The sequence below is a fragment of the Dasypus novemcinctus genome, chromosome 20 (genome assembly GCF_030445035.2).
Source record: "Dasypus novemcinctus isolate mDasNov1 chromosome 20, mDasNov1.1.hap2, whole genome shotgun sequence".
NCBI classification, from domain to species: domain Eukaryota; kingdom Metazoa; phylum Chordata; class Mammalia; order Cingulata; family Dasypodidae; genus Dasypus; species Dasypus novemcinctus.
In genome coordinates, this window is record NC_080692.1 from 2,710,032 (window position 1) to 2,724,304 (window position 14,273).

Consider the following 14,273-nt stretch of genomic DNA (forward strand, 5'->3'; position numbering starts at 1 on the left):
GCACAATGATAGACACACTGACCAACAGAACCAAATTGAGATCCTCATGTATAAAGTTATGTGGTATTAGAGAAGGCCACTAAACACACTCAACTGGGAGAGAAAAACCTCTTCAACAAATAGTGCCTGGAGAACTGTATATCCATATGTAAAAGAATGAAAAAGGATTACCAACTCAAACTTTACACAAAAATAAATTTAAGATTGATCAAAGACCTAAATATAAGAGTCAAGAACATAAAGACCTTGGAAAGCAATGTAGGGAAGCATCTACAGGGCCTTGTAATAGGAAATGACGTCATGAACTTCACACCCAAAGCACGAGCAGCAAAAGAACAAATAGATAAATGGGACTTCCTCAAAATTAAAGCCTTCTGCGCCTCAAAGGAGTTTGCCAAGAAAGTGAAAAGAGGGCCTACACAATGGGGAAAGTATTTGGTAACCATATATCGGATAGGATACTTATATCCTGCATATATAAAGAACTCATATCTTGAAAATAAAAAGACAAATAATCTATTTTTAAAAAGGAAAAAGATCTGAACATATGCTTCTCCAAAGAAGAAATACAAATGGCTAAAAAGCACATGAAAAAATGTTCAAAATCACTAGTTATTAGGGAAATGTGAATCAAAACTACAATGAGATACCGTCTACTCATATAAGACTGGCAGCTATCAAAAAACAGAAGCCTACAGGTGCTGGAGAGGATGTGGAGGAACGGGAACACTCATCCACTGCTGGTGGGAATGCAAAAGGATCTAGCCATTCTGCATGACAGTTTGGTGGTTTCTCAAAAAATTAGGTTTAACATATGACCTAGCAACTCCACTGCGGCTATATACCCAGAATAACTGAAGATAAGGACACAAACTGATATATGCACACCCATTTTCATAGCAGCATTGTTCAGTTTGCCAAAGTTGGAATTTACCCAAATGCCCATCAGCAGATGAATGGATAAATAAAATGTGGAATGTACATACAATGGAATACTACTCAGCTGTAAGAGGGAATACAGTACAAATACATGTGATAACATGGATGAATGTTGAGGACCTTATGTTGAGTGAAGCAAGCCAAGCATTGAAGGACAAATACTGCATGACCTCTTTGATATGAAATAAGTAAACCAAGCTGTCTCTGAAAGCTAGAGATTGGATGATAGGCTTAAAGGAAGTTGGGGGGTAGAGGAGGGTTGTGAGCTAAAACTTACATGTGTGAAATCTATGCTAATCTGGAGGTAAGTATTTGTACAGCAAAGGGATAAAATGGGGACATATGGGTAACTTTGGGTAGGGCTTTGAGGGCTTGAGGGGGACTAGGGATGGGAGGATGAGTCAGATGGCCCAAGAAATTGTGGGAGGGTGGGGGGAGCATTTGAGCATAGGAGATTGTCAGGTATGTGGCTGAAACTACAATGTTGAAAAATTCTTTAGAAAATATGATAAGGAAGGCAACCTGTTTAAGATGCTTAATGGGGGGCATCTGTCAAAGGCCAGGCTTCTAGAGAGTGTGTGAGTGCTCATTTTGTCATAGTGCATTATATCATTGGGTGGAGACCCATACAATGAAAATGAAGGTATACTCACATCCTCAGCGGACTGATGTTCTCAAACAGAGGGAATTGTATCTCTCAAGAGAATTGCTGGCTCCCAATGGGTTAGGGCAGTCGATTATGTGAAGCCCTCAACATTGTTGCGAGTTATCTCTGAATATGGTCCTTCAAGTAATTAAGATTGACTTTCATGGCAGGCCCTGAGGGAAGGGGGAAAGAGGTGTTGAACAGATGGAATCAGTGTAGCTGTGGGGCAATGGAAGTATTCCACAAGATCATGCAATGATGGAATAGGACATGTTAAATTATATAAAAAATGAATAAAAGTCTATCAGCTAAAATGTAAACCATAAGTTAAAACACAAAATAACTAAAAATTTAGAAAATTGTGTAGTCTAAAATATAATGTATACCCAAATTGAACCATGTTTGAAAGCTATTGTTACAATATCTGTACATCAGTTTCAGCAAATGAATTATGAACATGTGCAAAGATTATTGCTGGGAAAGAGGCAAAGCGTTTGGTGTTTGATATGTGGGAGTAAAGTATATTGTATGTGTGAATTACTGTGATCTAAAACATTTGTAAATACAAACTTAATAATTAGAAAGAAAAGTGAGAAATGATATAGACACTGAGGAAGAAATGGAAGAAATGGCATTGCCACTGTACATACAGAACAACAACTATTGCAGTGATGAAAGGCAAAATATCAAAAACAAAGCTTTTTCATTTTTCTCATTTTTGATACTCCAATTTATTTTTCTTCATTTAACTTTTTCTAAATTAGTATGTGTTGTATATCTAACCTTTAAACCCATTGCAATATGCCATTTTACTATTACTGGAACCTGGTAATATATTAGGCTTCATTTTTAAAGACATTTTAGACCACAGAGAGTTTCAACTATGGCTTGGGAGGAACACTGGTGTGGGGTGTTATTGATAGGGGGCACATGGTTGGGAGGGAGTTCTCCAAGGCATGTATTTAGGGTACAAAAAATTTTTAGATATTTTCATAATGGTTACAGTTAAAAATGACAACTAAGGGAGTGTTGAATTCCTAGCCAGGGGAGCTCTGTCACATTCCCCATTGTAACAGCAATAATCCCCCAAGTGCAATGGCAAAGACCAATAAAGAAGGATGGTACAACAATGAGCCCTTGATACTAATGACTATGCTTATGAGCCTAAGAGCCTGAAATATGAATTAGGCCTAGAGCTGCAGGGTGCCTAAGACTTACCTCTTGAGAGCCTCCATGTTGCTCAAATGTGGCCACTCACTAAGCCAAACTCAGCATGTAAATGCTACCTTCACCCCAGTGTGGGGCATGACTCCAAGGGATGAGCCTCCATGGTGCTGAGGGATTACTATCAAGCACCAGTTTGTGATATAACTAGAAAAAGGCCTTGAATAAAATGGTCAACACACACCAGCAGAATATCACAGCCTACATGTAATATCAGGTGTTAAAAACTGCTTTTTGACCTTGAATAAAAGGGACAAATGGAAAGCCAAATGAGTTTATATGGCTATGAGTCTCCAAAAAAGAGTCAGGAAGTCTTCAGAAGGGTCATGCTTATGTACGCCTCAGCAGGGTCCCAGAGACAGCCAAAGTAGATACAACCCCAGGTACTGGTGCTTCTGAGGGATATGGAGACACACAGGTTCTATGGTCATGGCAGCTCTGGAGTTCAGTGCCATGTCAGTTGGCCCTATTTTGGAGTTTCTGTTCCTGAATGTGATACATTGGACTCAGAAGTGACCTTTCTACACATGCCACTTCTGTTACTTTTACCAGACCAGTGGTTGGCGCTTGGGTTGGTGTATACTCAGGAGATCTGAATCTCTGGACTGTCCATGTGACAGCCAGGCCCTGAGCCTCAGCAGACTTGAAACTCCTACCTTCCTCCTTATTGAATGTACTCCAGCCAGCTAACAAGGAGGTGAAGAAGGTCAAACACCACACCAGGGAACCAAAAGTGCCTACAACTGCAAGCAGGAGAATTGCATCCATCATCCATGTGGAATCAAAATCCCCTCTTGATATAGAGGTGGAGTGGACATAACCATCCCTGGATCCACAGGATGGAGTAATAGAGTATGGATTAGTGTGGACTTACTGATAGTCTACTATGGAACAATTGTGAATAGTAATGGAAGAAAGTGTAGCATAGATGTGGAGGAAGTGGCTATGGTAGCTGCTGAGGATAGGGAGAGGGAAGAAGAGATATGATGTGGGGACATTTTCAGAACTTGGAGTTGTCCTGGGTGATACTTCAGGGACAGATGTTGGACATTGTATGTCCTGCCATGGCCCACTGGGTGGACTGGGAAAAGTTTGAACTACTATGTGAACCATTATCCATGTGGTACAGCAGTGCTCCAAAATGTATTCACCAAGTGCAATGAATGCCCCACGATTATGAAAGAGTTTCTTGATGTGGGAGGAGTGGGATGAGGGGGGTGGAGGTATCTGGGGACCTCATATTTTTTTAATGTAATATTTAAAAAATAGAGGAATGAAAGAACAATTAAAAAAATAATAATAATAAAGTGAACATCAATTCAATGCAGCAGTGCTCCAAGATGTATCCACCAAATGTAATGAATGTGCCACAGTGAAGAAAGAGGTTGTTGATGTGGAAGAAGAGAGGGATGGGGTGTGGTGTGGTGGATATGGAACCTCTTAAACCTTTTTGTAAAAGATTTATTTATTTATTTATTTATTTATTTATTTATTTCTCTCCCCTCCCCCCCGTTGTCTGGTCTCTGTGTCTATTTGCTGGGTCTTCTTCTTGTCCGCTTCTGTTGTTCTCAGCAGCACAGCAATCTGTGTTTCTTTTTGTTGCATCATCTTGTTGTGTCAGTTCTGCCTGTGGGTGGTGCCATTCTTAGGCAGGCTGCACTTTGTTTCACACTGGGCGTCTCTCCGTACAGGGCACACTCTTTGCACATGGGGCTCCCCTACTTGGGGGTCACCCCTGCATGAAACTGCACTCCTTGTGTGCATCAGCACTGCACATGGGTCAGTTCCACACGGGTCAAGGAGACCCGGGGTTTGAACCGCGAACCTCCCATGTAGTAGACGGACACCCTAACCACTGGACCAAGTCCGCTTCCCTTAACCTTTTTAATGCAACATTTTTGTGATGTATGTATCTTTTTAAAAAGACAATAAAATAATAACTCTATAGTAGAATAAAAATAAAAGAGCATCAAATGCCCCTAGTGCTTCAAATGTATGACTTTCTATGCTGAGACATTTCTGTGATATTACTTTAATGATTCATGTGATTACATCAGGCCTGCCAAGTTTATCCAGAATAAGCTCCCTGTTTTAAGGGCAGATAATTAGCAGCATTAATTAGGTCTGCCTAGGCTGCAACATAACACAAACATGGAGATCTGCATATGATATTATGAGACTATTGACATTTTGGTCAAATTTATGTATATAAATAATATATGCATATTTGTATATAAAATTACATATATATTTGTTGTGCCTATAATTTCATTGTCTTTCATTACATCTTTGAGGGTATCTCACAAGGAAGAAGCAAGTGGAAAACATAATTAAAATTTGCAATGTGTTATTTTATTTTCTAATAATTAAGAAAGTGTTCTACTTTAGAAACACCACATTTAAAATGTTTTTTATTTCATACCAGTCTTGGGAAATTTAAGCAATTCGTAGCATAGGCAGAACTTGGGAAAAGGACAGGCTGGCACCTCTTTCCAATATTGAGGGCCAGATATCAGTCAACAGATTTTCCTGCCAAGGCAGCTATGGTCACACCTGTACCTGATATCCCAAGAGCAGAGAGGCTATGGAGATTTGATCTCCCAAAATCCAATGTGCAGTCCTTTACTATATGCTCAGCTTGAGAGGTTTTAAGTATATTTAGTGCAAGAAAGGTTTTTACCTCATATACTGAAACTAGACTCTATCAATGAATATGTTATGAGCTGACTGTAAATGTGTGAATCAAAGAATGGTGGAATGATTTAATGTCTCATCCGCCACTGTAAATTTTATCCCCAACCTTCATGCCTTCTTTCCCTGCATAGTTGTGATTTGTAGGCATTCCTTAAACATCCACCTGCCACCTCACCTCCACTCAATTATTCTCAACTTCTTTATTGCTCCCCTGAATCCACCCCATATCCCTTTTGACCTCCATCCCTCCATGGTTCATATTCCAGAATTAGCACAACCCTCTGAACTTCCATTGTCTCCACAACCTTCCTCCTCCATGCCTTGCCGAGACCAGCTCAGCAGTAGGTCTGCACAAAGGGAAGGCAATTCAGAATGAAGAAATAAAGGACAGAGAGACACAAGAGAGGAAACAAAGATGGGATCAGGGGGCTTCATCACTTTTGAAAATGAGACCCTCAACCCCAGTTTCTCCTTCGTATTTACTTGAAAGTTAAGAAGCAATTGCAATGCTACTTTATTGGAATTGTAGTTGGTGCTGGGTTTAAGATATATGTAGGGGATTTGAATCTCTGGACTGATAATATGACACCCAGGCCCAGAGCCTCAACAGACTTCAGCTCCTACACTTTGATTTATTGGACTTACTCCACTCAGCTAACATGGAGTTGAAGAAGGTCAACCACCACAACATGGAGCCTAGAGTGTCTACAACTAGAAGCGGGAGGAGTGCATCCAGTACCCTTGTGGCATCTAAGCCCTCACCTGACATAGGTGTGCAATGGACACAACCAATCTAATGTCCACAGAGAAAATGTGGAATGGGTGTGGGAACGGTAGCCATGGGGGCTGCTGGGTTTGGGGAATGGGAGGAAGAGATGAGATGTGGAGGTGTTTTCGGGACATGGAGTTGTCCTGGATAGTGCTTCACAGACAATTACGGGACACTGTAGATCCCCCTAGGGCCCACTGGATGGAACGTGAGAGAGTCTGGGCTATGATGTGGACCATTGACTATGGGGTGCAGTGATGCTCAGAGATGAACTTACCAGGTGCAATGGATGTGTCATGATGATGGGAGAGAGTGTTGCTGTGGGGGGAGTGGGGGGAATGGGGGGTGGGGGCGGTGGGGTTGAATGGGACCTCATTTTTTTAATGTAATTTTTAAAAAATAATAATAAATAAATAATTTTAAAAAAAGAAGCAATTGCAAAATCTACAATAAGGTACTAGAACATCTTGACAATAACAAGAAACAACTAATAGGTAATAAACAATAACAGGAGGCAACTCAGACCATCATGTACAACAACAAGAAACAACTAATATGTAAGTCAGTTTCCCACAACAATACCTTCCTTCTCCCGTACCCTAAAACAACTCCCCTGTTCCAATGATCTCAGGCTATTTCCTGAGACTTTCGTTTCTGCTGCCCTCGAGACCAAACCCATAACCACAGGGCATCCTTGGGTCCCATATGTCTGTCATCCACACCCCTTCAAAATTATGCCAATACTATGAAGCCTGTTCATTTCTCCGGGGACGTTTAGTTCTATGATGCCAACTAGCTTCCTCACATCCATTCATTGGCCTTTGCACATTTTGCATCCCTTTGTCATTGTTGTTCATAACCTTCATCTCCTTTTTCCACCCTCTATCCTGCCCTTGAGAAACTAAATATCCTGGTCTTCATACCTCAATAGTTATTCCTCTTCTCCCAATGATGTTCTATTAAATCTCTTGTGCCTCTTATTCATACCTGCCTTTTTCTATGCCTGTTATCCTTCTTTATTTTCTATTTTCCCTGCATTCTTTACCCTCCTGTGCCCCTGAATCTACACCCATGTATTATTCCTTTGTTCCCTTTCCCAGTGCACTTTTTATTACCCTGCTCTATCACACACATAGGAAAATTCACTCCCCTAAATGCTCCAGCTTTCCCAACATGAAACCTTGATCTTGGCCACGGTAGTTGCTGAGGGTAGGAAGAGGGAAGAAGAGATGAGATGTGGGGACATTTTTGGAACTTGGAGTTGTCCTAAATGATACTGCAGGGACAGATGCTGGACATTATATATCCTGCCATAACCCACTGAATGTACTGGGGAGAGTGTAAACTACAATGTAAACTATAATCCATATGGTGCAGCAGTGTTCCAAGATGTATTCACCAAATGCAATGAACGTGCCACAGTAATGAAAGAGGTTGATGTAGGAGGAGTGGGGAATAGGGGTGGGGTATGTGGGATCCTCATATTTTTTAATGTAACATTTTTTGTGATCTATATATCCTTTTTAAAAAGACAATTTAATAAAAATTTAAAAATAGAATGTTAAAATAAAAAACAACTCATTTTTAAATGCTGTACATGGAAAATGAGGCTTTTGTAGGTGATTGGAGGCTTGGGAAGATGACAAATATGCAATAAGCACCAGCTAGGCCTCCAGAGGTCTGATGGTATCACTACTCTTCCATACATGAGCATGTTACTTCATTACACATCCACATGGTGACCGTGAAGGTGTGATTTTATGAAAGTGGGTGTGACTGTGTGAGTTTATGTGAGCGTGCATAATTGTGAGGGTGTTTTTACATGGTAAGTGTATGCATGAGTGCAAGTGTGTGACTGAGATTTTGGGAATGTGGATATGAAGATGTTTATGTGAATACATGTGATTTGGGATTATGAGTGATCATGCATGTGTGTGTCTGCATCTGTGTGAAAAGAGTAAATTTGTGTTTGTGCATGTTTGTAAAGTATGGGTTGTCCATAAGTTTACAATTCCTGACATGTAAAATGGGGCAGAGGGATTGAATAGTGGACAGGATCAAATTGTTTTTTGGTGAAAACAAATGATTGGTTGGTACACTTATATTTTAGCCTTCTTCATTAATAACAAAAATCAATGTATTCTTATAATTCAAAATTTTGCAAAAAACAATGGCAATTGAGTAAGTAGCATTGACTTATCTGTTGAAAGAATGGGTAGATCTGTCTTTTAAAAACCTGATCCTGGATGTTTTATTTCTGAGGGATCCTTTTATAAACTTTTCTCTTTTTTCTATCATTGTTCTAATTATTTATTTCCAGTGTGGACAGTATTAGAAAAATGTATTTTCCTAAAAAATTCCATATTGATAGACATTCACTTGTGTAAATCAATCTGGTGATTTCTAATATAATTTATTAGAAGCATGTTTTCTTTTTCTTATAGCTCTTTGAAAATCCTCAGCTATTTTGTCTGATTCCCTATCTGCTCATGTGGGAGGGTGAGATATTAGAGTCCTGTATGGTGTTATAAACGCTTGTTTTGTAAGTTCACAACATTACTATACACTTAGTGCTTATGTGCATTTGTGTGTGATTGATATACTTGAAAACATTTTAAAAATAAAGAAAAGTTTTTAAAAATTAAATGATGTTAACCTAAATAGAATGAAGATTAGGAAAGAACTCTCTTTGTGGTATAAAAGCATATAAGGGAAGCAGAGAATAAAGTGACTTACTGCATGCTCAGACATGAATATTTCCTGCTTCTCTTCATACGTGTCTCAGTTTGCCTCCAGGGATTATGGAAAAGAAAGAGCCTCCTGCAAACACTCCAATGGTCTCTTTTGAGATCCTGATTAGAAACTTGTAATTGTTTTTAGTAATTAGCAACTGCAAAAATATTTTTCAGAAATATTCTCAGGTACCCATGACTGCACTCTCATGATACAAGTGAAATTATAACTGTTGCATGGGGAGGTGAGGTCACAAAATCACAAAACCCTATTTCAGGATCTTATTTCCCCTCTACCACACACGTATTTGCAATCATGACCACCTCACTGGGACCAGAGGATTGAGAGTGAGAAGAAGTTGTGTAAGTATTTTCTAAATCAATGGGAAAGGCAGAATCATAAGAGAAGGAGGCCTATCAAGAGTCAGGATAAGTGATACTATTCTAAAAAGGAATTCTTCAGGGTCTGAAACTGTTCCAGAATAAAAAATGCACAGATGAGAAGAAAAATTCCTGCGGCATGAGCTAAGCTAGTAAAGAAAAGTGTGGGTCCTAGATCCAATACCATTCCCTGGTGTTTCCTAATGTAATTTGGTTAACTCCTCACTGATGGTAATTGTTAATGTTTAGTCCAAGTGATCAAGAAATCTCTGATTTTTAGGATGATTAAGGATTGCAATTCTGTAACGAATCTGCTGTTTAGTCAGTCTACCTAATAGGAATCATATAGAAAATTCTCAGAATTAATAGAAGTGTGCATGTAATACCTTCATGTTTGTAATAATGAACAGGACGTATCAACAGGAATCATCCAATCCTGTGCAGAAATTGTGTATCTGAACCGCAGCTGACAAAAAGGAAATGCTTTCTTTAAGTCAGGGGTTATGAATTGCTTCATGGAGACAGTAAATGTGCCTTTACTGAAAATATCTGTGGTCTGTTGATCATGGTGAGACTGTTTTGCTCCTTGATGTTAGGGAAGGAATATTTAAGGATAATGTAACTTTATTAATATGTCTTTCAGGCAGTTGTCTGTCAGGCTCAAATATATCTTTCAATATTTTCTGTTTTAAAAACAGATTATCAAACATAATCTTTACTATTTTTATTTATACAGTGCAAAAGATTTCACACTTTACAGATGCTATTTTTCATACATCTTATATTTTGATATCTTTCACAAATCTTATCTTCTTGGTAACTCAGTTTAGATAGTAATAGATAAATATATGATCCACAGTTAGTAGGGATATAGTTTCAACTCCATGATATTTTCTCATGCTTTAGTGTTTCAAGTCCCTGATTTTAGAGCATAACCTAATGTTGTTAAATAAGTCCAGTGAGAGATGTCATTAGACTTTTGTTCCTGACATAAAAACAAAGCAATCTTTCTCTTGCCATCTTAATTCAGAATTTATCAGGCATTTACTAAATCCATCTTGTCATAGCATAGGTTTATGTAGTAATATGCTACAAAGAGGACACCCACATTTTCTGTAATCATTAAATCCTTATTCGTAATTGATATTGAGCTATGTAATAACTTCAATACTTACTTGGAAAGCTTTAAATAAAATGCCATCAATCTAAAATAAAATGATAGGTTGTAAGAACAAATATAGAGAGATTATTTGAATAATACAGGTAGGTATCTTCCTTAGTATAGCATGTGTGGTTAAAGCTACCTAGGGTGTAAATTTTGCAAATCATTTAACTTCTTTGTGCCTAAATTAACCTCAACTTTATGATTAAAGTTTCAGTGTGTGCATCATGGATTTGCGAAGAAAACAGAAATTAGTATATGTACAGACTTGATAGCAGAAGTTCATACGTGGTACTTTCTCTTTATATATTCAATGCTTAGAAATCTCTTAATTAAAGAAAAACTAATATGTCTTTAAGTACAATCTAACAGTAAGTGGAGAATTTTGTATTTTGATTGAGATGATAAATGTAGCTCATGATTTATGTTCCCAATGCAGTATTTTCTGGTTCTGAGATAATCAGTCACAGATAACTGACAAAATGGCCTCCAAGGATTTGGCAATAGGAATGATCTTCTTATTACAAACCATATTTGGAATGCTGGGGAATTTCTCATTTTTTTACCATTATATCTTCCTTTCCTTCACTGGGTGCAGATTAAGGTCCACAGATTTGATTGTCAAGCACCTGTTAGTAGCCAATTCCTTGGTTCTTCTCTGTAAAGGAATACCACAAACAATGGCAGCATTTGATTTGAAAGATGTGTTCAATGATTTTGTATGCAAAGTTGTTTTCTATCTTCACAGAGTGGGAAGGGGGGTGTCCATTGGAACCACCTGTCTCTTGAGTATCTTCCAGGCCATCATGATCAGTCCCAGGAATGCCCGGTGGGCAGAGTTGAAATTTAAAGCCCCAAAGTATACCGCTTTTTCCCTTTTCCTGTGCTGGATCATCTACATTGCAGTAAATATTATTTTTCCAGTGCATATCTCTGGCAGACAGAACACCAAAAACATCACAAACCTAAAAAGTTTTGGATACTGTGCTACTGTACGTCATGACAAAATCTCAGACTCACTCTATGCAGTGTTGTTATCAGTCCCTGATGCTTTATGTCTGGGGCTCATGCTCTGGGCCAGCGGCTCCATGGTTTGCATCTTGTACAGGCACAAGCAGAGGGTCCAATATATTCATAGGAACAATGTCTCCCCCAAATCCTCCCCTGAGTCCAGAGCTGCCCAAAACATCCTTTTACTGGTGGGCACTTTTGTAACTTTTTATACTCTCTCCTCCATATTTCAGATTTGTCTTGCTCTTTTAAATAATCTTAGTTGGTGGCTGGTAGACACCGCTGCACTTCTTACTTCCTGTTTCCCAGCTCTCAGCCCCTTTGTGCTCATGTGTCGTGACCCCAGTGTTTTCAGGTTCCACTCTGCCAAGTAAGGCATACAGAATTCCCCATCTTTCCAGAAATATGTAAATGTACATTTCTGCAAGATGTTCAGTTATGATTTATACATCTCCTAGTTTATCATAAGAACTGTTATGAAAAGTCACACTTCAAGTGCAGGGAAAAAGAGAACCCAAGCTGCCTTTGCCACAAGAATAAACAAACGATAACAATTGAAAATGAAATATTATGCAATTATTACGTAAGTATGTCTTGGAGTATGTAACTTTCTACCTGATATAGTATATTTTTCCAAAAATTCGCTACATATCAAATTGTTGCACAAGTTACATAATAAAGGAAGAAAGAGTGTGTGGGGGGGAGGCGATTCAAAATACCTAAAAGAAAATATCCGCATGGAATAATGAAGAAGTAGGGTGTGAAAATGGAATCTGTATTTCAGATTCACAATCAGAGAGTATGATCGTTGTGGGCAAGTTATGATTTTGGTTTCTAATGTACTTAGATAGATGGCAGTCATTTGAAATATGATACTGAGAAGAGAGATTGGCATATATAAAATATTATAGTGTAAAAATGTTCATATAGAACTGAAATAGATCAAACAAGAATGTGAAAAATATGTTTTTGCTGTTATTTGAAGAGATCAGATGAGTTTGAGAATATGAAAAAATCTGGGTAACTGGTAGAAAATTTCATGGATTTTTGAACTGTAGATGGAAGTTTGTGTGTCTTGGGGTGTGTTATTTGATATTATGAGAACATTTCCATTGGGCATTTTGGCAAGAAAAATTTTGGGAGGAGCACTCTCATTTCTTTAAGTTAAAGGACATAAGATTTTGACTGAGCCTTTCATTAACCTTGGAGCAGTAGAAGAACAGCCATTTGAAAGAAGAAAAGCATATATCCATTTTTGGTTTATAATGTGGAGTTACTAACTTATTGGATTCTGAATTATCATAATGATGTTTCCTCAACTTTAAGAAACATTTTCTTATCTCTCTTTCTCTGTAGTTACATGTAAAACAGATGTAAAGTGGTAAAATCATAAAAATTTTAAACAGCAGCATCAGTTTGTTGTAATGAATATACATTGAATGCTATGCCAAAATATAAAGAAACACATTTTAGCTCTCACAAAACATATAACTTATATATATTTACATATATACATACATTAACATTTTCATGTACATATATATGTGCATATATATAAAACCAGACTATGTTTGATATGAAATAATATTGGAAAAGTATAAATTGAGAAATTAAAATAACAGCAAATTTTGTTTAACTGTAAAGCATATTTAAACTGATGATTTATATCACCAGGCTTGTTACTTTATTTGTTAAAATTATAACTGCTTCAGGTGCAATCACCGGACATTGTTAATCCTCCCAGGGCTCACTGGATGGAATGGGGGAGAGTGTGGGCCATGATGTGGACCAATGACCATGAGGTGCAGAGATACCCAGAGATGTACTTACCAAATGCAATGGATGTGTCATGATGATGGGAGTGAGTGTTGCTGGGGGGGGAGGGGTGCGGTGGGGGTGGTGGGGTCAAATGGGACCTCATATTTTTTTTAATGTAATATTTTTACAAAATCAATAAAAAAAAATAAAAATAAAAATAAAAATAAAATTATAACTGTGTAAGTATATATACTGAAAAAGTTAATTAGCTGAATTAATGAGAAACTTTAATTTTTAAATTTATTATGCTAATTTTTAATTGAATAAAATGATAATATGAATTGTAATGAAAATGAGGTTAAAAACTATTCTATTTTAATTATGTATTAGTAATATCTCTTTAAAAATATCCTATTTAATATATGCAAATATTGTTTGATGTTAATAGGAGCAATAATATACTTAGGAGTAATATAATGATGCCTGTATTTCAGAGTGTATGTCCAAATTTGTTGCATGCTCTTCATTACATCACACTTAGATTACTTCCTTGTTCTTTGTATCTTCTGCTTATTTTGTGTTTAAAATTCCACATTTTGCCTTTTTTCTTTGGAGGTTGCAAACTCAGTATATCTTAGTTTATAACCTAGAAATTAAAGTACACTTTAAAAATTAATCACAGGGTAAAGTTACCCAATACGTTCAACTGCCTTCCTGAAAATATAAAGACAATGCAACTCTAATCTACAGATATAACTTGTTTTATTGTACTTTGCTTTATTGCATTTTGCAGGTGTTGCAATTTTTTACAAATTGAAGGTTAGTGGCAACCCTGCATTGGGCAAGTCTGTCAGCACCATTTTTCCAAAAGCTTGTGCTTGTTTCTTTCTCTATGTCATATTATGCTAATTATACTAATATCTCAAATATTTTATTTTATTATTATATCTTTTAGGT

At 37.5% G+C, this 14,273-nt stretch overlaps 1 protein-coding gene across 1 annotated transcript; it reads left to right on the forward strand.

Annotated features, from left to right (window-relative positions):
* The first annotated feature begins 11,026 nt into the window (after nt 1-11,026).
* Nucleotides 11,027-11,932, forward strand: LOC101433995 (vomeronasal type-1 receptor 4-like). Its single transcript, XM_004458659.2, has one exon. It carries the CDS (start codon nt 11,030-11,032, stop codon nt 11,930-11,932), a length of 903 nt encoding a protein of 300 aa, XP_004458716.1. The 5' UTR covers nt 11,027-11,029.
* The last annotated feature ends 2,341 nt before the right edge of the window (nt 11,933-14,273 follow it).

Excerpts from the sequence above, each read along its gene's own strand:
- LOC101433995 (XM_004458659.2), top strand. The coding sequence starts at position 11,030 with ATGGCCTCCAAGGATTTGGCAATAGGAATGATCTTCTTATTACAAACC.